Consider the following 25,896-nt stretch of genomic DNA (forward strand, 5'->3'; position numbering starts at 1 on the left):
ATTTTGACTTAATGCACTGAGAGCTTTGCTGTCGAGTCACGTGACGAGGTAGAAATACGTGAATCAGGGCCGCGAGTGACGATCTTTTGCTAAGGTGTGACGGTGATAGTTGTATGCTTCGCGCATAGATTTCTTTCACAGACGCACGAATCTCTACTAATTTTCGCTTGTCGTCATTTATACGTTCTCTTTCAAACCGAGAATGCAACAGCCTCTGCTTCCTCAGCGTCCTCCGAATTTCGTCATTAAATCACGGTGGGGTCTTTTCCATCCTTTATCCACTTACCCTTTATCCACTTACTAGACACGTAACTCTCCAGACCACGATTTACTATCTGTTTAAGATTTGCCCATAATTCCTCTATATCCATCTTACTGAAAATAAATAATTTCAGTTCACTGTCTAAGTGAGATGCTAACAAATGCTTATCTGCTCTATCTAGCAGAAACACTCTCCTAGCCTTATTAACTTTCATAATCATAGATGCTATAATAACATACGATCGCTGATCCCCGTTTCTATACTGACACTGTCGATGAGGTTCAAAAATGGTTCAAATGGCTCTGAGCACTATGTGACTCAACTGCTGTGGTCATCAGTCCCCTAGAACTTAGAACTACTTAAACCTAACTAACCTAAGGACATCACACACATCCATGCCCGAGGCAGGATTCGAACCTGCGACCGTAGCAGTCGCACGGTTCCGGACTGTGCGCCTAGAACCGCGAGACCACCGCGGCCGGCCCCCATGAGGTCTGGCCTGTTTGTAGCTAAAGGGCCTAAGATACTTCCATTACGTGTGGGTTGCCGAACTCAAAGCAAATAACGGAGAATCGGATTTGGTGTTTCCTGGGACCCAGTACATGACGTGGTACTGCAGAATCATCCTTTCCCAACTATGATTGTAGTATAAAGTTCACAATAGAAAAATAAAAAAGAATGATAAATTTAAAATTTAGGAGATATAGGTACGTAGAAAAACAGGCGGAACAATAGTGCACAACAAAAAGTCCACTCACAAGACACGAAGCAGTGAGCCATGTCTTTATTCTTAAGGAGACTTAAGTCTTAAAACTTCTAAACCGTTTTTAAGTTTCATATATGTATTTTCGTATTCATGGACAGCAACTTGCCAGGTGTAATGTTTTTACCTACAGTTTTTCTGTGCATTACTTTTCACTTATGTAACTCTGATCCTACAAGTATCACATTTATGAATTTCATCACTGTAACAATAGACCAAAACAAAATGTTAGCATAGACATTTGATTATTATTCCAAATTACTTTAATGAGTTCCTTCCACCAAAGCGTTACGAACGCCTGTTACCAAGAGACATATCAATGAGAAGTACGTTTTACAAAGGCATATAAAACTTCTTTATCAACATTTCGCGGTTCTGTCAGCAATTGTATAATTATTAATTTTAATTTTAATAACCAACGCCTCAGTAGCAATGTTTACCTAGATTTACCTAGGTTTCAGTCGGGATAACCCAGCCTTCTTCAGAATGAAAGTAACTACCGTCCTTTCCCTAAGCTGTACCTTTTATTTCACTTTACTAGTAAATTCAAGGTCAGGAGTTAGGTTCGAGTCTTGTCCCAACAAGTAACTACCACACAGTTTATGCGCAGGCGCTAGGTATTGTGTCCGCCTAGGTGGGCCTCATGACGCTACGATCAGTTCCAGTACAGCACTCGTGGCTGCCGCATCGCGGTCGCGAAGTGGGACCGAGGCAGTTTCAGATAAGTTTTTACACTCTGATGATAATTTATGGTTTTGTAGTTTCAACTTGACGATGTCCACTGTGGACAAACGATAGTTACTTTTATTCTGAAGTAGGTTGGGTTATCCCGACGGATACCTAGGTAAATATAGGTAAACATTGCAACTGAGGTTGCTGGTTATTAAAATTAAAATTAAACTTCTTTATGGCTCATCTGTAGCAGTAAGATAGTAGGGAAATGGCTCATGTTGGTATTGATCTTACCAGTTCTACAAGGAACTTCCTTGAAATGATGTATTCACAATAGTGTTTCGGTATTGTGGAAAAAGTGTGTACGCAGCATCAGTTAACGAATTAATATTTCAGAATGATTTCACTTACTTAAAAAAGAACACCTCTACGACGTCAGATTTCTTTTTCTTACTATCGTTTTTCCTTGTGGAAACCAAATACCGTAAAATCACTTTCCTCTAGCTTGCTTTCGCCTATTTCACGGCTATACACTGAGGTGGATACCTCCTAATATCTTGTCGGACCTCCTTTTGCTCACCGTCGTGCAGCAACTCAACGTGGCAGGGACTCAACAAGTCCCCGGAAGTCCACTGCAGACATATTGAACCATGCTGCCTCTATATCCGGAGCAGGAGTCTGTCCACGAATTGATCCCTCGATTATGTCGTCTGAATGTTCTATGGCATTCATGTCAGGCGATTTGGGTGGCAAAAACATTCGCTCGCATTATCCACAATGTTCTTCAAAGCACTCGTGACCCGGTGACATGGCGTATTGTCATCCATAAAAATTCCAGCGTTGTTTGGGAACTTAAAGCCCATGAATGGCTGCAAATGGCCTCCAAGTAGCCGAACGTAATCAGAGGACCCAGCCCATTCTGTGTAAGCAAAGCTGAAACTTGGATCCAAGTCGTCGAGGACTCTGCACCACACTCGAAACCTACAACTACTTCCTGTCACGGTTTTCCAGTCGCGTAGGATCCAACCGATATGGTCACAAGCCCAGGAGAAGAACTGCAGGCAATGTCGTGCTGTTATCAAAGGCACTCACGTCGGTCGTCTCCTGCCATAACCAAGTAGCGCCAAATTTCGCCGCACTGTCACTACGGATACGTACGTCGTGCGTCCCAAATCGATATCTGCGGTTATTTCACTCTACGTAAACACTCTACTTCTACTTCTACATCCATACTCCGCAAGCCAACTGACGGTGTGTGGCGGAGGGTACCTTGAGTACCTCTATCAGTTCTCCCTTCTATTCCAGTCTCGTATTGTTCGTGGAAAGAAAGATTGTCGGTATGCCTCTGTGTGGGCTCTGAGCTCTCTGATTTTATCCTCATGGTCTCTTCGCAAGATATACGTGGGAGCAACATACTGCTTGACTCCTCGGTGAAAGTATGTTCTCGATACTTCAACAAAAGCCCGTACCGAGCTACTGAGCGTCTCTCCTGCAAAGTCTTCCACTGGAGTTTATCTATCATTTCCGTAACGCTTTCGCGATTACTAAATGATCCTGTAACGATGCGCGCTGCTCTCCGTTGGATCTTCTCTATCTCTTCTATCAACCCTATCTGGTACGGATCGCACACTGGGCAGTGGGCGAAGTATTCAGAAGTATGCTGTAACCTACTTCCTTTGTTTTCGGATTGCATTTCCTTAGGATTCTTCCAATGAATCTCAGTCTGGCATCTCCTTTACCGACTCGGTCGTTAAGTGAAGGCCATCGGCCACTGCGTTGTCCGTGGTACGAGGTAATGCCTGAAATTTGATATTCTCGGCACGGTCTTAACACTGGTGGATCTCGGAATATTGATTTCCCTAACGCTTTCCGAAATGGACAGTCCCATACTTCTAGCTCTATCTACCATTTTGCGTTCACAGTCTGTTAATTCCCATGGTGTGGCTATAATCACATTGGAAACACTTTCACATGAATCAGCTGAGTACATATCACATTTCCGTTAATGCACTGTTCTGTTATACCTCGTGTACGCGATAATACCGTCATCTGTGTATGTGCATATCGCTTCCCCATAACTATGTCACTTCACCGTCGAGTAGTCCGTGTAAACACTGCTGGCCTAGAAATGTATTGCAACGAACATTGCCGCGCAATAGTGTTCGGCAATTTTGTCGAACGTGTGGCCGGTATGCGAGGCCATATTGTTGGCAATAAGCAATTTCAATGCCCCACGCGGACGCACCTTGAGACCGTGGCGAAATGCTCGTGAAACGGAAATCACCGAACTTGTAGATACTGGCCGTAAAAGCCTGCATTCTATTGTGGTATCAGCCAGCTGCCAAATACCACGTTTTAGGTTGTGCTTCTTTCTTCCGTGAACTCCCCCAGTCTTCTTCGTGTACACATACGAGGACGCGTTTCAGTGCAAGCCATTCTCTCTCTCTCTCTCTCTCTCTCTCTCTCTCTCTTTCTCTCCCTCTCTTTCTCTCTTCTTCTCCCGCTGTTGCATCTCTGAGAACCGTGCCCGAGGTATTCCGGCAAGTGCGCGCCCCGACCGGACGGCATGCGCTTCCCCGCTGCACGATATTATTCAGCCCGGTCGGCTGCGCGCTCTGCGCCCTAGGCCAAGCTAAGGGCGGCCGGAGCCTCTCGTCCTTGATTGCTGCCCTAAGCTTCTTTGCTGGGCTCGCCTCGCCGTCATCGTGGCTCTTCTGGTAAGACCTTAATGGGCGCGTGGGACTGCCCGCTCTGAGCCATGCGGAGCGCGCGGGGACCCTCCCTGTTGCTGCTGGCGGTGAACTGGCTGTGTGGCTGTCTGCTGTCTCCTAAGCTCGCTCCCTCTTCTATAACGGATGCTTTGTTTTGCCCAGCCCAGTTTCATTTCTCTCATAATCACCACAATGGTTTGGTGTCGCCCTCCATTTCCACATTTCACGTGACCGCTACGGTCGCAGGTTCGAATCCTGCCTCGGGCATAGTTGTGTGTGATGTTCTTAGGTTAGTTCTAGGGGAACTGATAAGATGTTAAGTCCCATAGTGCTCAGAGCCATTTGAACCATTTTGAACCACCTTTCGCATCTTCATCTTTTCATGTCTTTCTGGGCAACACATGCATCTATAAAACAGGTGTTGCAATTAGGTTGATACAGCTGTTTCACTGTTATGTATTAAGCCAGAGTATATTTCTTGGGGAAACATAGGCCTAAATGGAAAAACATACACACAAGTAATATTGGAACACTAGGTCACCTTCTTGTTGCAAGAACGGCAAGAGAACAAAAGAACGGGTCTGACAACATTATGTACAGACCAAGTGCTGGTTTGTGTAACCTGCAGAAAAACCAAAGGCAAACGAGAATAGTAGCTTACCGCACGCCAGACTATAAGGCCCGAGACTGTAGGGCCTGGGGTTGGGTCAATGTGTCTTGGACGAATGTACTGTACGAGACAGTGCTTACCAGATCAGTGATCAGTGTTATGAGACCAAACTACCACCACACACGTGCAGACACTGCTGAAGAACACAGCACAAGTAGTGGGACTACGTATGTGTCACCCCACTCTCCATTGTTGCCAAATTTATTCAAGATGGCGGCGATGAAGTCATCCAACATGGCGGCATGTAGAATTGGCAACATTGCATGACGTCATCCAAGATGGCGGATTTTGGCGGGAAAGTAGGCCGATTGTGCTACGTCCACTAAACTGACCTCAAGAAAAAATGGCGGGAAGTTTGTATTCCAACAGGACAATGCATGAACCGTACTTGTCTTTATTATTATTATCATTTATTAACATTCATTATCATTTATTATTATTTATTATCATTTATTATTATTTATTATTATTGACCTGCCTCCACTAGAAAATTCCATCCAAATTCAAAATCCAACACGATAATGGCTGCAAAACCTTATGTTTGTTTATTATTATTCATTATCATTTATTGACATTCATTATCATTCATTGTGATTTATTATCATTCATTATCATTTACTATCCTTCATTATCGTTTATTATCATTCATTATCATGTCTCGAAAACTGTACTTCTATTTATTATTATCATTTATTATTTATTCAAGATGTCCGATTTTCTCGGCGAGAAAGCCATTTTCCTTACATCCATAACAAAAATCTATCACAAGTTCAAATCCCAACACAACAATCGGCCTATTTTCCCGCCAAAATCAGCCATCTTGGATGACGTCATGCAGTGTTGCCAAGTCTACATGCCGCCATATTGGATGACATCGCCACCACCTTGAACAAATTTGGCAACAATGGAGAGTGGGGTGACACATACTTAGTCCCACTACTAGCACACCATTCCAAGTGATCCTCTGACGATACCAGTCGAGGCGTACTTGAGTGGACGATGGCTAGAGATGGGCATACCCGTAGTCCCATTGCTAATAATCGTTTCACAGCAGTTCGTGTTGACAGGTTTGGGCTCATCTGCCCTCTTATCTGTTTTGTGGTAGCTGTACGACCTGCCACTGCTGCCCTTACGATCCTGGCAGGCGTCTGTGCTGCGTGGACGTCCAGAACCTCGTCTTCGGTTGTGAGAATCTTGACGGGAGCATTGACACCAGCATCGTTGCGCAACTGACGCAGCATGCTCAACTTGTGAGGCACTTCGCCGAAAGGACCATCTCCGTTCCTATGGATCTCCACCGCGGAGAGTATGATAGGCGTCTTCTCTGTGTCATACTGTACCGTGGTTGACTCTGTACACAGCAACTATGGATGTGCGACTACCTGGCAAACACTAGCCCGTTAGATAGGTGCCCTGACGTCATCGTTGGTGTAGTTGTCCTTTGTCCTGAATGTCATCTCCCATGCACAACACGACCGTACGGACATCTGTTGACAGTCTGCGTGATTATATTGTGAATCAGGCACAGGACGGGGAAATAGCGGTTTGTTGCTTTAATTTTGGACTCCAGTGTAGCTCATTCGTTACCGAGTCCAGAGAAGCTCGCTCTCACTTCTGCGGAAAAAGCGCTCCCAGAAATTCGTGTTCAGCCTTTCTATAGCCTCGTTGTTGTTAGCGACATAACCACATTTTTTGGAATACATAGCATATAGTCATCAAAATATAGTAGAAAATTTCAAGACTGTATTTATATTACTTTTTTTTATATCATGGCGTGCTGCTAAATTATTGCCATATATTATGTAATATATGATGAATATGTCATTTAGAATGAACTTGCTATAAGACCACAATGTTTCTATCCAACGAAAGGAAATATAAATGGGAAGGCACTGCACAGATACTGAATAGGTCACTTAGTAAAACGACATCAGCTGGTGAATGAACGGCTTTAATATTACGGCTTTAGTATTCAGATATCAGATACATCGGACTGTACAGATGAACAGAAGTTATATGTTACATTCGTAACTGTGAGATGCAGATTCAACGCAATATGATGCTCATTTTGTTATTTGGAAACGAGGAAGCCATATACTCAAAATTTAAGGAACAGTAGGGAAATCTGATTGTTGTTCATTTTGTCTTCTATTGTCGTATCACAGACAATTAGTGTGATAAACAGTTCCGTTTTCCACAGTTAAATCTGTATTGGCTCTGAGCACTATGGACTCAACTTCTGGTGTCATTAGTCCCCTAGAACTTAGAACTAGTTAAACCTAACTAACCTAAGGACACCACACACATCCATGGCCGAGGCAGGATTCGAACCTGCGACCGTAGCGGTCTCGCGGTTCCAGACTGCAGCTCCTAGAACCGCACGGCCACTTCGGCTGGCTAAATCTGTATTAAAAATGGGCTGATATGTGTATGTATTATTATTTGCTTGTGTGGAAGAACACTGATGTCAAAGACTTGCTAGAAATCTATTGCCAAGAAACTGGGTTTAATGTAAGAGCTATTTATGTACGTGTAAACATTTGAAACTATGTTTCTGTCAAAATTAACTTTCCCGTGTAGTATTAGCGTTTCATTATTATCAAATGACAGGAATTTTGCATTAAAAGTTCCAAAGAATGAGCCTTCCTTCATTTTTAACGTTGTTCTTAATGACACGAGGCTGAGCTTCATTTGTTTGCAGAATGTAGGATATCGAATAGAAAGCGTAGAGTCAGAGACAAAGAGATACTAATGTTGTTCAGATTCCACAGATTCTCTAACACAGATTCACAATACGGGGTCGGCGTGATTTTCCATTTTCAGTGAAATTGTTCTGTTTGTCACTGAATATGTGTTTGCTCGTATGACATCCGCGCCTATTGAAGTTTCGCGATAAAGAAATAATATTTCTTTTTAACATCTCTAAAACATGCTGTTCGTCAACTGTTATAGGAATGTGATGGGGGACAGGCCGAGATTGGCAGATATTTTCGAGATAAAATCCATGCATTCCATACCGCTTCAGAATTGTGGTATGTCAAAGTCCGGTGTAATGTACTCGAGCGAAAGTTTCAGTCGTATTGACACATTCAGCCGATTTACATCAGCAGTCGCATATCTAAAGTTTCGGACGAAAACAGCGAAAACAGAATCACGCATCTCTCAACCAAAACACTTCACTGCAGTTACAAACATCAACTGAGATTCAAATTTTGTTATATAAGAGGTAAGGAAGGAAGATTAGTGTTGAACGTCCCGTCGATATCTAGGTCATTAGAGACGGAGCACACGCTCCCACAGATTCGAGAATGACGAAGGAAATCGGACGTGCCTTTTTAAAGGAACCGTACTGGCATTTGCCTGGAGCGATTTAGGGAGATCGTGGGACAACTAAATCTGAATGGCCGGAAGCGGATTTGAGCCGTCATCGTCTCGAATGAGTGTCCACCGCCGACCTCCCGAATGAGAGTCCAATGTGCTAATGATTGCGCCACCTCGCTAGGTTTTGTAATATACACGACTTGACTCTACCCTCAGCTGGATACCAACATAATATAACAAGACCCTTAGCTGGATAGTAAAATCGTCTTTTCAACTTACTTCTGCTACAGATAGATGCTGGTCATCTCCTGAGACAAGTGGAAACTGTCAAGGATCTCCAAAACTCCACACTCTATAATGTAACTGACAAATACTTTATCGCTATCTTTGTTGATTACTCGATATAGTTGTTCGAAATCTATAATCCTCAGCAGGTTTTCAACACAGTTAATCAAATGGATACATCAATAGATGAAAGAGCAACTCAGTTCTGCATGTGGAGCATGGTGCAAAGGCAAGTTGTTTCATATTTGGTGCGGAGTGCAACTGCGGAGTATTTTGGGACAAAAGTGTTGATTTCGGAAGCTACGAATTTGAGATCCCTGATGGACATACTTGATGTGAACCACTTGATATTGCCTCAAAAGCAAAAGTAGCGACAGTGGAAATAAAAACCTCGACCAGCCACATAGCGGTAGTGCTATCCTTCAAACACTTGATTAAGATTTCCCGTGACTTCATTTACCGCCTCAGGTTATTGCAGAATTGTTTTGCTATAACTACTGGTGACTACCTGCCTCCTGTCATTGTGCGACGGGGTCTTTGCTCCCTGTAATACGACTCTGGCGACTAAGTGTTTTCAACATACAATAGAAACCATGAAACATCAAATAACTTACTAGTAGATAACGTCTGTCGGTTAAGGCATCCATTGTACTCACTGAATGGTGTCTGGCGTGTTCGCCATCATGAGGTGCTCGGAGCAGTAGTGTTCTTAAGTGATCGCTCCCTGGACTTCAAACAGATGATAATATTACCCCACTGCAGTGACCGAAAAAAGGAAACTCCGAATTATTTTCATTTGTGGAATATTTGAACTCGTTATTCACTGATACACAAGTAAGTACAATGTTCGAGTTGTGGAGAAAAGTTTAGTAAACTATAGCCCGACTACCACATAAGATTAATGCTTATTTTAAGCAACTGTTTCTTTACTTTGTTTGACGATATATAATATCACATTTTAAAAACTAATTTCACCTACGAAACTTTATTATTTTACCAGATCGCATATTGTCGCACAGTGCCTTCATTATTCATCCATAACTGCCGAATCCTTTCTAAATATTTTTACACTGATGTGCCAAAGCAACCGGTATATGCATACGTATTGAAATACAGAGATACACTATGAGATCAAAAGTATACGGACACCTGGCTGGAAATGACTTACAAGTTCGTGGAGCCCTCCATCGGTAATGCTGGAATTCAGTATGGTGTTGGCCCACCCTTAGCCTTGACGACAGGTTCCACTCTCGCAGGCATACGTTCAATCAGGTGCGGGAAGGTTTCTTGGGGAATGGCAACCCATTCTTCACAGAGTGCTGCACTGAGGAGAGGTGTCGATGTTGGTCGATGAGGCCTTGTGCGAAGTTGGCGTTCTAAAACATCCCAAAGGTTCTCTATAGGATTCAGTTCAGGACTCTGGGCAGGCCAATCCATCACAGGGATGTTATTTTCGTGTAACCACTCCGCCACAGGCCGTGCATTACGAACAGGTGCTCGATCGTGTTGAAAGATGCAATCACCATCCCCGAAATGCTCTTCAACAGTGGGAAGCAAGAAGGTGCTTAAAACATCAATGTAGGCCTGTGCTGCTATAGGGTCAAGCAAAACAACAAGAGGGGCAAGCCTCTTCCATGAAAAACACGACCACACCATAAAACCACCGCCTCCGAATTTTACTGTTGGCACTACACACTCTGGCAGGTGACGTTCACTGGGCATTCGCCATACACACACACACTGCCATCGGATCGCCACACTGTGTACCGTGATTCGTCACTCCACACAACGTTCTTCCACTGTTCAATCGTCCAATGTTTCTGCTCCTTACACCAAGCGTGGCGTCCTTTGGCATTTACCGGCGTGATGTGTAGCTTATGAGTAGTCGCTCAAGTCTGCTCACCTCCCGCCTAACTGTCATAGTACTTGCAGTGGATCCTGATACAGTTTGGAATTCCTGTGAGATGGTGTGTATAGATGCCTGCCTATTACACATTACGACCCTCTTAAACTGTCAGCGGTCTCTGTCTGTCATCATACGAGGTCGGCTGTACGCTTTTGTGTTGTACGCATCACTTCACGTTTCTACTTCACTATCACATCAGAAACAGTGGACCTAGAGATGTTCAGGAGTGTGGAAATCTCGCGTACAGACGTATGACACAAGTGATACCCGATCACCTGACCACGTTCGAAGTCCGTGGTTTTCGCGAAGTGCCCCATTCTGCTCTCTCACGATGTCTAATGACTACTGAGGTCGCTGATGTGGAGTATCTGGCAGTAAGTGGCAGCACAATGCACCTAATATGAAAAACGTATGTTTTTGGGGGGTGTCCGGACACTTTTGATCACATAGTGTACGTAAACAGGCAGAATACGGAGCTGCAGTCGGCAACGCCTACATAAGACAACAAGTGTCTGACGCAATTGTTAGATCGGTTACTGCTGCTACAGTTGTAGGTCATCAAGACGTAAGTGTGTTTGAACGTGGTGTTATAGTCGGCGCTCGAGCGATGGGACACAGCATCTCCGAGGTAGCGATGAAACGGAAATTTTCCCGTATCACCGTTTCACGAGTGTACCGTGAATATCAGGAATCCAGTAAAACATCAAATCTCTGACATCGCCGCGTCCGGAAAAAGATCCTGCAAGAACGCGACTAACGACGACTGAAGAGAATCATTCAACGTGACAGAAGCGCAACCCTCCCCTCAAATTGCTGCAGATTTCAATGGTGAGCCAATGAGAAGTGTCAGCGTGCGGACGATTCAACGAAACATAATCGATATGAGCTTTCGGAGCCGAAGGTGCACTCGTGTACCCTCGATGACCGCACGACACAAAGCGTTATGCCTCGCCTGGGACTGTCAGCTCCGACACTGGACTGTTGATGACTAGAAACATGTTGCCTGGTCGGAAAAGTCTCTTTTTCAAATCGTGTCGAGTGTATGGACGTGTACAGGTATGAAGACAACTTCATGAATCCATGGACCCTCCATGTCACCAAGGGGCTGTTCAAGCTGGTGGACCTCTGTAATGGTGTGCGGCATGTGCAATTGGAGTGATGTAGGACCCCTGATATGTCTAGATACGACTATGATAGGTGTCATGTACGTAAGCATCCTGTCTTATCACCTGCATCCTTTCATATCCATTGTGCATTGAGACGGACTTGAGCAATTCTAGCAGGACAATGCGACACCCCACACGTCCAGAATCGCTACAGAGTGGCTCCAGGAACACTCTTCTGAATTTAAACACTTCCGCTGGCCACCAAACTCCCCTGACATGAACATTAATGAACATATTTGGGATGCCTCGCAAAGTGCTGCTCTGAAGAGATCTCCACCCCGGCGTACTGTTACAGATCTGTGGACAGCTATGCAGGATTCATGGTGTCACTTTCCTCCAGCACTCCTTCAGACATTAGTTGAGTCCATGCTACGTCGTGTTGCGGCGCTTCTGCTTGCTCGTGGGGGCCCTGCACGATATTAGGCAAGTGTGCTAGTTTATTTGGCTCTTCAGTGTATTTCGCTCCACAAGATGTTTTTACCAAAGTCCGGTTTCTTATATATCTCCGTGAAGTTTGGTTTAATTTTTGTTCGTGTCTGTCGGAGAGCTTTTTTTCTTAAACAAGCAGTCCTAACTCTAGATCTTTTCTTTGTTCACTTATACTACTAGCAGTTCTACTACTGTTCTGTCTGCTAGCGACTGGAAAGGAATAACATGAATAAAATGACGTACTTAACACTGTTACATATCTCACTAAAGACCTGTTCGAATTAATTTGTGCACTTTAATTCTCTCTTACCCTTCATAGCAAGTGCTGAAGATCGACAGGCGAGCGCAATTGCTTTAGAACCTGACGAAGTGGCCATGGTACGTTAGTCCCCTCTGACCCATAGATGCCACGATTCTCTATCAGTTCCTTGTTGTCTCAAGTTACGTACCTATATTCCCCTTTAAGAGGGTGCATGATTGTCCGTTGTATACAGTGATTCTTCGGGTGATGTTAAGATATTCTGTGGCATGGTAATCATTTATTCATTACTTCTCTCTCCCTTGTACAATGATTTTATCCTTTTTAGTTTATAGGTGTAGCGTCCCCAGCGCACTATTTTCCATTTCTAATTCTTATTTTCCTTCTGAAAATGTATTAGCTCTCTTTGCCTGTTTTGTAAATAGTTTTTAACGGATTTCCAAGACATTTTTCTTCTCCGGCGGCATTTCCATGTTGATTCGTTTCTTGTAGCTGTCCAAATAAGAGATTCGCATTTAAAGCTAATTGATGGCTTTATTTAAAACTGCCTTTTTGTAAGGTTCGCCGAAATTTCTCCGTGGCATTCTTGCAATATGGACGTTTGTGGACTAGTATAGGAAACAAAAATCTGCCATTTGCATTTACCATGGAATCGCAGAGCAACAGCGATTGTCAGTCAGCACACAAAAATTTCTTTCGCAATCTCCATCTGAAGTTATCATAGGGTGGAAATCGGTACAAACTGTAACTGGACGAAGCTTCTATATCAAAATTTAGCTGTGAGTCTGCGAAAATGACGCAATTTTGTATGTTCACAGACTTCTCTACAGCACGTAATCGACTTAATTTCACAGTTGGGGAGCTCTTTCCTTGCGGGCATGTTTCGCTGGCTGGTTCGCATTTCCGTCGCCTGACGAGCGCACGGGTATCAAATTTCACCCTCCATCTCCCCTTACGGTCGGGGAGCGCAAAACACCACTCTGTGTTACTTATACGCCCACTTCCACCGGACTGGGGAGGGACGCACGTAAGGCACAACATACACAGTGCTCAGTGATAAATATCGTAACATATTCCACACTGCTGCAGAAAATCACTGCGTTGACTGGAAATGGAACCTATTTTTCTTTTTGGCGTGGGCTTCATGGAATTCTTTTCTTTAATTCCAGCCTATGATCACAAACCTTGTCGTATAACTATCGATTTCGGTCCACGGTGACCACCTTGAAATCCTTTTAAAACATGTCATAATAAAATAAAGTCAAAATGACGCTGTCGAGAGGTAGAAACAAAAGTCAAGCACCGTTTTTGTTAATATGTTTTGACGATGTCACTTTGGTTTATTACTATCCGAAATGTTTCAGTCAGGTTTGAAGACTGTCATCGTAGACCTCAGTGGTGACATAACATATCCTTCGGTTTCCAAATACTACTCGTATTTTGCACTACATACAGACAAGTCGCTGTTTAACGTTGATCCCAAAAGTCTCGGGAGGTTCTTGACCTATTTACTTCAAAATTTTTACACAACACGTAAGTAAAAATACAGACGACCATAGGCTAATTTTTTTTTAACAACAATGTACAGGTTTTCTGTTAAAGCCGACAGCGAGAAGAAAAATTCTGTGCTGTGCCGTGAAAGTTTACAGTTTCGTTTTCTTTCTCATAGTTTTAATTACGATATCAGGGCATTTAAAGCACTAGAAAAATTGCTTCTTCCATATAAATATATGTAGGGGTCGAAGACATATAGTCATAAGCCATATTCAACTAGTTTTAAAATACAGCGACTTTAAAGTTTCTTGGAAGTATAGAAATGTTGAAGACTAAATAGACACTTCCTTCTTGCTTTTAATTATACTTTATTACATTGAAAACCTTGTGTAAAATACATGACCTTCTTTCTGTTATGTAACATTAATTTGAGAGTCATTTTAATTACGATGTGTTCGAAAATGGCTTATGATTGTGTCTCCCTGAAAATAATTTAGAACACAAAATACTTTTTAAGGGTTTTATTTCGAAAATTATATAACAACTAGTAATTTTTAACAATTTTTGTACTTTCACATACAAAAATACATAACAGATAACTCAGTGTAATACTTTATTTGTCACTGTAAATGTGAAATCAAGGAAGTTCTTCTGCGTCATCATCGTTCACATTATTTCCAGTACATGACGGGAAAAAGCCTTGATATGCTGCAGCTATGTATGCCATAAGAGACAGTACGTCATCAACCTTTCTCTGCTTAATTTGAAGTGTCTGTCTATATTTTATTGGCCGCTGAAGTAGATTTGGTTCAGCAGGTCTTTCATTCCTCTTGCTATGTAGATCCACTGACATGAAGGTTCCTATATGTGAGTAAAGGGATCTTTATACTCATACTTAAATTGAGTCGCTTCACTGAAACGAATGGGATCTCCAGATCTGAACAGAGTGGGTATCGAGATTAATGACTTCAGATCGCCCAAGCTTCTGAAGTCTTGTCTGTGCATTTTCGTCACAATGAAATTTTTTGGACTATCAGATTTCACTACTTCTTCCCGTTCATCTGGCGTGTATACTATTGAACGTCTGTTTCTCGCATGGATTTCAATGCGACCAAAATCACGATCGCAAGGAAGTCTAGTAAGGTCTACCACGGGAAAATACCGCTGCATAGGTTCAAATCCTTTTGTGGCAATGAGAGTGCTTTCCAGGGCAATAAGAGACCAATTCTTTGCCTGGCCCTTACATTTATCTGTGATTATGTGGAGATATTTGGCTTGAGTGTTAGTTATTTCCAAGTATTTTAATAAACAGCTCCTATCTTCATCTGAACCCCTTCCTCCATGCTTCTCACTCCACAGAAACATGTATCCCTTATTTGGCCCACAATCTAGGATACCGTAGCTATATGTCCATATTTTTCTCTTGCAGAATGTTGGACCAGCTGTTAGTTTTGGCGTGGGAAACGTTTGTTACATGTCCATTGTTATTATGTGGTTCTCTTTCATATTCTCTTTAGCCAGAAAAGTTAAAGACACGATCATATTTTGCCCGCTATCAGTCTTTCTTAGATGCAACTCATGTTGTTTTCTTCTGTGTGTAATTTATTCTGTGCATAATTCTGGGTTACTCGTTGCTGTTAGAAAGGCATCACATGTTGAACATGTGTCGCTTTTAGGCAGTTTGAAGCCTATGTTAAATTCGAACACAAAAATTGCCCTGAATTTGCTTTGTGAGACAGTGGGGACACCCTTTTCCTTGCAGTATTCGGAGTATTTGTCCCGCAATAAAGATGATATTGTGAGATCATATCCAAAATATACTTTTTTGAGGTTCTGCTGCCTGCGATAATGACTGTCATATTTTGTTAGAGCATTGAAGAAGTCTCTGACACCTTGCACGGCTTCGTCTTGAAATTTATGTGGCTGACTGCCATGTTCGCCTGAAAGAAAAGAGCACAAGAGTTGATACATTACTTCCTGTTATTATTTTACTTCAACATTATTTTATTCGGTTAAAATAGGTACCTTACAGTTAAATGTAATATACAAACCTCTTTCACCTTCTTTTGGAACTGCGCGACACAACTTCATTTGCTGTTGCAAATTCCTCACTCTTTTTGTGTGGTTCTGTAAGGTATGAACCCTGAGGAAAGCTTTCTTGCATATCATGACTTCCATTCCATTTACTTTCACATTGTATGAATATGTCACGGCTCTAGATGAAATTTGCTTTGCAGTCTTTATTGGATAGCTGTGAAAGAAAGAAATGTGTAGCAGAACAAAGTAAAGTAAATTTGTGATAGTTGGTCCATTTGTGTTTCAAAAGGTGAAAGGAACCTTCGCTTTCTTGGTACCATTTTTAAAGCACGCATAAGGTAAGTATTCTGGGTTTTAAAGTTTCCTTTGTCCCAAAACGAGTGGAAAATATTTTCTTCTTCTCCGGTTAGTTTCCTATAGCGGACTTCCCAAAGATGCTGCCTCAAAGTGTTGTTGATTTTAGAAAACACAAACTGCGGACCCGCGTTACGTCGACGTTTGGTGTTAATTTTCTTCCACTGATCAACATTACGCTTTCTTTTTGTTGAGGAGCTTGGATTTGGGGTGATAGTTCATTTGATCTACTTATTTCAAGCTGTAATATGAATAGAAATATAGTCACATAACTTCAGTGAGATATAGTCACAAGCCAGACAAATCATTAGATGCCGCTCAAGTGGCATTGATAATAAAAATATTCTTACAAGTTTTTAGCCATGAAAACTATATTATTATTACAATTAGTGGTCATTAAAATTAGGCTCTAAAGGTTTCTCATTAACACAAAAGACGACGACCAACTGTGAGAGCAATGTTACGAGAAACTAAGTCACAAGCCACTGGACAATGATCACCAGTTTAGATTAGATTAGTACTTGTTCCATAGATCATGAATACGACACTTCCTAATGCGCGGTGGTCTCGCGGTTCTAGGCGCGCAGTCCGGAACCGTGCGACTGCTACGGTCGCAGGTTCGAATCCTGCCTCGGGCATGGATGTGTGTGATGTCCTTAGGTTAGTTAGGTTTAAGTAGTTCTACGTTCTAGGGGACTGATAACCACAGCAGTTGAGTCCCATAGTGCTCAGAGCCAGCCACTTCGTAATGATGTGGAACGTGTCAGGTTAATGAAAGGTGTCTATACAAGATATTACATTAGACAAAATATTACATGACACTCAATATTTTGAAATTTATTATTTTTTTTGGGGGGGGGGGGTGGTTGGGAAATTACCCACTTACTATATCCAAATATTCACCTAATGAGTAGAAGGAGTTGCCATTAAGAAATTCTTTTAATTTCCTGTTAAATGCTATATGGCTATCTCTCAGACTTTTGATGCTATTAGGTAAGTGACCAAAGACTTTTGTGGCAGCATAATTTACCCTCTTCTGAGCCGAAGTTAGATTTAACCTTGAGTAGTGAAGATCATCCTTTCTCCTAATGTTGTAGCCATGTACACTGCTAATACTTTTGAATTCGTTCGGATTGTTAATAACAAATTTCATAAGAGAATATATATATATATATATATATATATATATATATATATATATATATATATATATATATATATATATTGTGAGGCTACAGTGAAGATTTCTAGCTCTTTGAATAAGTGTCTGCAGGATGGTCTTGGATGAGCTCCAGCAATTATTCTGATTACACGCTTTTGTATACTTACCGAAACATCTTCTGAGCTAGTATTGTTGCTTGATGGAAACCAAGACTCATCACCATCACTGTCAAAAGGATCACAAGCCTCATTTACACTACTGTCACTGCCATATGTACCTAGAATGTGCGAAGCACCTTCATACGTACGTGAGCATTCAGCCATTTTGATGTGGCTTGTGACTATGTATCTTCTGAAAATGACACCAGGTGGCAGAGTATAGGATTACACTACGTCATCACCTGATACCTGTTGGAGAAAGACGGAACGTCTTGAGTTCAAGATGAGGAGGGCATCGTTAAGAACGTCACAGCGTGAATATCTCAGTTTCAACAGGAGTTCGGCTTATGACTATATCTCTCCGACCCCTTCATATATATAATTTTAAAAAAGTGTATACACAACGATGCGGTAATTTTCTTTCTTCTTCGCTGTGGTTTCTAAAACAAAACAAGAAAATTGTACTTTTGGCTTAACGAGTTTTGGTTAGAATTCTTTTACGGAATGTCAATTGTCCTAAACTTTGTAATCTTAACCGCTCGCAGGTTAAAACCACTCGAAATGCTGTCAGTGAAGCTGCATCCTCACAGACCCAACAGCTCAAGGGAACTCTCTCTTACCCAGTATACGAATGATCCCAATCGATTTACCCCTTCATTTTAAGCAACGTCAATTCCCAATCAAGGTTTAGTTAGCAATAAGAGAGAGAACGGAAGATGAGATGGACAGAGAGTGGGAGAGAGGTTGGAGGGGAGGGGAAGAATTGGACATAGATAGGGGGAAGGTGAAGCTCGAGAGAGAGGAGGGGGGGTGAGAAGATGGAGAGAAAGGGCAGAGGAGAGAGAGAGAGAGAGAGAGAGAGAGGGAGAGAGAGAGGCGAGAGGAGGAGGAACAAATGGACAAAGAAAGAGGAAGGAGGAAATGGACACAGAGAGAAGGAAGAGGAGATATCAAATTGCCACATAAATAAACTGGAAGCAGTCTTGATTGCATAAATTTTTTAATGTGGTGACCGGTTTAGATCTTATTACAAGATCATCTTAACCATATATGTTTTCCGGCCACAAACAAGTGGGTTGCCATGCGCCACCACCTCCGGCAGACATCTATGGTCTGAAGATGATCTTATCATAAGATCGAAACCGGTCACCACATTAAAAAAAATTATGCGACTAAGACTGCTTCCAGTTTATTTATAATAATAATAGATCGCTGTTTCCTATAATAAGAACTATGTCCTTTACAATATTAAATTGCCATATATATTTATCAACTGGAAATCATTGCCAGGTTAGCTAGTAAACATAAGAAACACAGCGTAAACAGTCACTAAACTTTAAATTCTTTTTAATTTTCGAAGCGTTTCGGAGTCTTTGCTCAGACATCAAGTGGGAGTTACGATCGAATGTTTGTAAACTGCGAACGTGTAAAGATCAAATGCAGAGTAGTCAAGGAACGTACACAACGAATATGCACAGCGCTGCAGAGTTTTCGACATCGTTGGTTCTCCAGCCGTAATTCGCCTGAAATAGGCAGCGGCACTGGCGCCTAATGACAGAGCAAAGCCTCGATAGTGCGCCGTGACAAAAAGATGTCTGACTATTTTGAGTTCTTTTCTTTTTCACTTACGCTTTAAAGAGACACTTACAGAATCAGCATACCGAACCCATGTAAGCGTAAAACGTCTTTTCTAGTTTAAAATTTCTAGTACCACCACATTTAATCTTAAAAAGCCTTCACTCTTCATCATAAGTATCGAACCCGACAAGCACCATGCACACGAATTCCGGAAATTCATTTTGAGGTTCATCGTGTTGACTGTATAATCAGGAATTCGATGTCAAAGGCAAAAGCATCTTGTGTACCAAACTCCACGAAACAAAATCTAGGCCGCTCATTTTCCTCTTACACAATACCCAGGTTACAGCAAGCGGCGGTTGTATAAACGCGGCACGAGGTATTCCCTACTCAACTGTCAGCGGGCGCTCACGCTTCTGCTGATATGTGACAGTCGCAAAGCACCCAGGCAACCGAGTGAAGAGACAGTCGCACCGCGGCCACGTAATCCTGCGTGCATTACCGACCGTGTAAATCACGAACACGAGCTCTCTTCTCTAAATCTGCGGAAACCTCAAAGGCAGCCCCAAGCCTCTGTCTGTGCGCATGTTTCGGAATGTCCTCGCGTGGTTCCACTAGCTACAGACCCTACACTGCGTTGCTAGATTAACCACAAATGTTGTCGCTGTGTCAAACGTTGCACCATTATGGAAGAGCACCAAGTATTATACTGCGGCACGCTTTTCTCTAAGGCAAACTCTCCTACTCAGAAATAAAAAAGAGATCGGTAAAAGAGATGGTCGGGAAACTTCAGCGGGAACCTTTGGGAACAAAACTGGCCTAGTTCTTCAGAAATTGGGTATATTCAGTGAGCCTGTACTCGAGAAAGACCGTGTCACCATTGTGTGCTATGACAGTATAGGGCGGGATAAATAAAACACGCACCTTCAGATAGGCAACCCAACTTACACAATCTGCTCCTGGGTGAGTATGAAGTAAGAAGTCTTCAATGTCACAGATATTTTTCGGGCCAGTCCATTCTGCCCGACCTGTATGTCTCGTGTGTGGATCATCAGCACAAGAGGGTTTGAGGCACATACAGAGGCATATACGTAGACTGTCACTCATTATGTGCTGGAATAGGAGAGAAGATCGCTAATACGGGAATTAATTTTCCTCTGGCCTAGCGTCGTACAATGGCTTGCGATGTTTTTATGTAGATGCAGATATAGAGAGCGCCTTTGGCACTACAGTGAATGCCAGATGGAGACTGGGTACCGATTGTGTTTTTATTTTGCGAATCCCAACGGCGAAAAATTGTACAGGGTGTAACACCACAACAGTAGCTGTAGTTGTAGCGAGACTCACCAGACAGCTTGAAGGGTAGAGAACCGACGAGCGGGTCGTGTACCCTTTGCCCGTCCAGCGGGCTGCCGAAGTGGAATGGCCTGGGTCCGAAGTGGAATGGGTGGAACTGCTGGTGGCCTGCCGAACACAAAACACTACCATCAGCCACATACACCAAGCCTCATAATCAAGAGAGCTAAGTTTATTTACAACTGTGCACTTTATGTCAATTTACAACTGAAAGGTCAAAAATCAGGAAATTCTGCTAACGCATGCACTTTAAGTTTTAGCGCCAACTACATTATGTTCCTCGTATTCCATGAGTCCCACGTAGTTGGATCTGATGCATACAAAGAAGACAAAGATTAAAAAAGTTCTTAATCCTTGTCTTTATCTGCATCACATTACTTACAAGAAATTTAATATTCTCCCACAAGCTGAGAAACCACTTTAAATCTTTCGTAGAGGTGTTTTTTTTTCTTTTTTTTGTCTTTGTGTTCCACTCATAGTTTCCACAACGAGAAATATTGTTAATGACAAAGGATACAGACACACACACACACACACGCACACATACACACACAGGGTGTTTGTTATAACTTAAGACAACTAAATACCTAGATATTGACGAATCATACGAAAAGATGTTCTAGATGCAAAGTTAATGCTAGTAAAGGGACCACTTGTCTGCTACACATGGCCATCTCCTAACCACCTCTCCAACATTGGCAGCATAAACTTTGTATGTTATAATAGCAACCCCCATTATTGCATATTCGGATTTCACACCCAAAAATGCGTACAGTTTACTCAGACCATTGTTTCCCATTCGTGGCATATGGGGCTGTAATCGACAAATAACAAGTGTGCCAGGTTTTGCAATTAAGATCCCATGCATTTGATTCTACTTTTCATTTGCCATGTAAATTTAAATCCTTATGTTCTATAGATTGATACTGATGTTCAAACATTACTTGTAGTTGGAAATGTGACTCTACAGTACAAAAAATATGGTTAGACATTAACTTTTCTGGCAGATAACTTACTTGTATGGTAACGCAGTTTTCTGATCCTTACAGTGTTGATCATGGTGAGACTGAAAAGCATTGGAATCCTTAATTTCGGCGGGCGCCCTCGAACCCTGCCATCATTGAGACTTATTTCTAAGTGTGTTTCCATCCAACCACCGTAACTCTTGCACTGTCCCCTACGCGGCTACCAGCGGAATAGAAGCCACAACCACTGTAGTAAGGTAAAATGTCCATGAAGTGATAATGCTCAGCGAAATCAGGCACCCGAATGGTGAGAGGCACTGGGACTCACCGAAATCAAGCATCACGAGGGGAACAAAATGGTTCAAATGGCTCTGAGCACTATGGGACTCAACTGCTGAGGTCATTAGTCTCCTAGAACTTAGAACTAGTTAAACCTAACTAACCTAAGAACAGCACACACATCCATGCCCGAGGCAGGATTCGAACCTGCGACCGTAGCGGTCTCGCGGTTCCAGACTGCAGCGCCAGAACCGCGCGGCCACTTCGGCCGGCCTACGACGGGAACAAATTATTCAAATGGCTCTGAGCACTATGGGACTCAACAAGTGAGGTCATCAGTCCCCTAGAACTACTTAAACCTAACTAACATAAGGACATCACACACATCCATGTCCGAGGAAGGATTCGAACCTGCGACCGTAGCAGCCGCACGGTTCCAGACTGAAACGCCTAGAATCGCTCGGCCACAGCAGCCGGCTCGACGGGAACAGTAAGCGACAACATCCGCATAATTGTCTCTGGATTACACTACACGTAGTTTCTAACCAGTCACTGAAACGGCTAAACATGTTTTGCTGTACAATTAAATTGTGACATCAAAATAAACATCAAACAAAAAAATGTTCCAATGTGTGTGAAATCTTATGGGACTTAACTGCTAAGGTCATCAGTCTCTAAGCTTACACACTACTTAACCCAAATTATCCTAAGGACAAACACACACACTCATGCCTGAAGGAGGACTCGAACCTCCGCCGGGACCCAGCCGCACAGTCCTTGACTGCAGCGCCTTAGACCGCTCGGCTAATCCCGCGCGGCAAACTTCAAACATAAATATCTACTGGTATAACACAAAAGTTTACATTTCATCGTAAATTAAATGTAGAATCAAATTCGTCGGTTCTCAATTGCAAAAATAGGCACACTTGATATTTTTGATTGCAGCGTCATCTAATAAGAACAGAAAACAATGATTTGAGTAAACCGTGCATATATTTTGGCGTAGAAGCCGAGTTTGCAATAAAAATGCAAGTCTGCCTCTTGAAAATACAAAGTTGACCCCGCACACCCAGGAGGGATGATTAGGAGATCGCCAACTTAAGAAAAGACAGATGTGCCCTTTACTAATATTAACTTTTCATCTTGAACATTTTTTTCAACCGATGTCCCATTTTCGAGATATTTCACTGTCTCAAGTTACATAGGATGTAATAGGTATAAACACATATATTTCTGTTGGCGACTGTACAGCATTACATCAGTACTTACATCATTTGTAGAATATTATTTATAGATGTTACAAGTTATATGGTTTAGGGTGATTAGTACCTCCAAGTACATGTGGCAAGAGCAAACAATTACTGCTAGTTTTCCCTTGGGCAGCGTGTCAGGTGTTGAGAATAGGCGCGTGGACGCACTGCGCAACAAGTACCACTTTCTGGAAACCCCGTAATTGTCTTCCATTCCGACACAATAAGATTGAAATTTGGTTCGCAGATGCTTACACTCTTCCTCTGTAATGGGCAAAAGTGTGGCGCCTTGCCGCATCACCCTCAGGCTCGGCGAAGATTCAAACAGCTGAATGTCGACACATTAAAAAAAAAAGAAAAGAAAGAAAACAGATTCCACGGCTAAGAAGTTTATGCGAGTTGTAAGTTAGTTGGGCTAAGGATGTCACACTGGACCAAATTTCAACACAATTCTCACCAACGTCACCAGGGACATACCGCACTGCAGGAAGGTCGTAATACCCTCTAAACCTACATGACCACTCTGTAGATCACACTTAGGAGCCTGGAAGAGATTTCTTCGAACCACCGTCAGACTGTATCTCTACCGCTCCATTCTCTAACAGCACATGGGAAAAATGAACAATTAATCTTTCAGTATGAGCTCTGCTCCCCCCCCCCCCCCCCTTCCCACCCGGATTTTCTTATTTTATTATGATGACCACTTTCCCTATGGCAATACTAAAATATTTTTAGAATGAGAGGAGAAAGTTGGTGATTGAAGGTTCCTGAAAAGATCTCGCCGCAGTTAAAAAGGCCTTTGTTTTAATGATGGCCACCTCAGTTCATATCCGTGGCATTCTCTCCCCTATTTCGCGATAATAGAAAATGAATTGCCCTTTTAATTTTCTTGATGTCCTCCGTCAGTCATATCTAATGCAGATGCCACGCCCTATTTAGTACCCAGAAGAGGGTGGACAAGCTTAGTGAAAGCAATCTCTTTAGTGGACCTACTGCAAATTCCATGGGTTCTGCCAATAAAGCGTTCTTTGATTTGCTTTCCCCACTATATTATCTACGTGATCGTTCCAACTTAAGTTGTTCATAATAGTAATTCCTAGGTATTCAGTCGAACTGACAGCATTTAAATTCGTTTTATCGTGTATTCGGCGAAATCTGAATGTGATCAGCAGTAGAAATACGTTTTTACCCTTTTCCATCCCTTCTTTTTCACGACTTACTATGATCTGATCACTGAAGTGGGGAATGCAACAATATGATGTGCGTAAATCAAACGGGAAAGGGTCCCTCTAAGACCCTCAGGACGGTAACGCCTTCGGTGCCACCCACACACCTTAGTTGAGCACTACGTACATACGTGTCAGGAATGTCAACTCAGATTCTACCTTGCGGCTCATTTACCGCCTACAGACAGGCATGCACCTCCTGGGGGGTGTCGAAAGGGTTGCCTACCACTCGTGCCACAGGGAACCCTTTAACGTTTTATTCACGCACATCTTAATAATGCAACCCTTCCCCCTCCACCCTTCTCCCCTTGATCAGGCCAAAGGACAGCGCGAGAAAGGAGGGACGAAAAAGCATATGAACCTTTACTGTTCGGATCACGTTCAGATTTCTATGAATGGTTTTTAACAGTACCTAGTTGTACAACATAGCAAAAACTGCGATCGCGCTACACTCCCTAAGGGGTCAAATTTCCTTCAGTAGGGTTGCAGCTTCAAGATGTCCTTAAAGTAGGGCTGAAACGATCAGAAGGGAGGGGGTAGCAGTGTCGAAGCCCTTTACGATACCCCCTGAGGCGTCTCCGTGTCTGAAATGTTTTCCTTGGCCACCCATAAGAAAACGGCAAAATTTCAACGCTGGTAGTAGCGATTCTGACGTCCATCGCTGAGGCGTCAAAAGAAGAAATGAAGTGTTGCTAAGAGGGGTGTGTGTCGACCATCCCATCGTGTGGCACGTGCATGGTTTCGGTGGACAGAATTGCGGTGAAATTTGGGGCATTGTGACATCAGTAACCCACGTTACAACTCACATGAATTTTTGAACTGTGTCATTTTCTTTTTCTTATTTTTTTCTTTTTGCATGTGTCGACGCATTGGTGTTTGAAGCGTCGCCAGGCACGAGGGTGACGTCGCAAGGCGCTACGCTTTTGTACCATGACAGAGGAAGGTTGCAGGTACCTTTGAGTTCAATTTCACACTTATGTGTCGGAATGGTAATCACTTACGTGGTTTAGAATCAGGATTCTTTAATTTCAAAGCACAGTGTGTGTCAAGCAGATATTCTTCACCTTCTTGGCGGACACTGATCAGAATGATTGCCTTTTTCGTAACTTGTTTCATTACTAAGATATGAACGGCAATACATATTTTTTAAGTAGAACCCTAAATTTTCTATTACGTATTCACTTCCGCCTGTTCAAAATTGTATCACAGTGTACAGTTAACTTTATTAAAAACGTAATACAAATTCAAATTTGACTCTCCTATACTGGTACATAGCTCTGGGAGACGGAGTAACATAAGTCATCCACTTTCTGGATTTTATAGAAGACAAATGGAAAGCGCTTTGCGGTCGTTCAGTCAATCGTCTCCAGTTGAAGGTTTCAGTAACTACAATGAATCCCAACGATGAGAAATAGAAATCCTATCCCCTTATGTGAAAATGTGAAAATTAACGAACTATCAATTTAATAAGTCACGGCTGCGAAATACTAACGCGAATTCTTTACAAACGAATGGAAAAACTGGTAGAAGCCGACCTCGGGGAAGATCAGTTTCGCTTCCGAGGAAATATTGGAACACGCGAGGCAATACTGA

General features: G+C 42.5%; 1 protein-coding gene across 1 annotated transcript in view; it reads right to left on the minus strand.

Annotated features, from left to right (window-relative positions):
- Positions 1–25,896, minus strand: part of LOC126234892 (uncharacterized) — a 260,388-nt gene that overhangs the window by 226,081 nt on the left and 8,411 nt on the right. Inside the window, exon 3 of the mRNA XM_049943633.1 lies at positions 20,575–20,691. Coding sequence (XP_049799590.1) covers positions 20,575–20,691 — 117 coding nt within the window. The remainder of the gene's footprint in view (positions 1–20,574; positions 20,692–25,896) is intronic.

The sequence above is a fragment of the Schistocerca nitens genome, chromosome 2, assembly GCF_023898315.1.
Source record: "Schistocerca nitens isolate TAMUIC-IGC-003100 chromosome 2, iqSchNite1.1, whole genome shotgun sequence".
In the NCBI taxonomy this organism is placed as follows: domain Eukaryota; kingdom Metazoa; phylum Arthropoda; class Insecta; order Orthoptera; family Acrididae; genus Schistocerca; species Schistocerca nitens.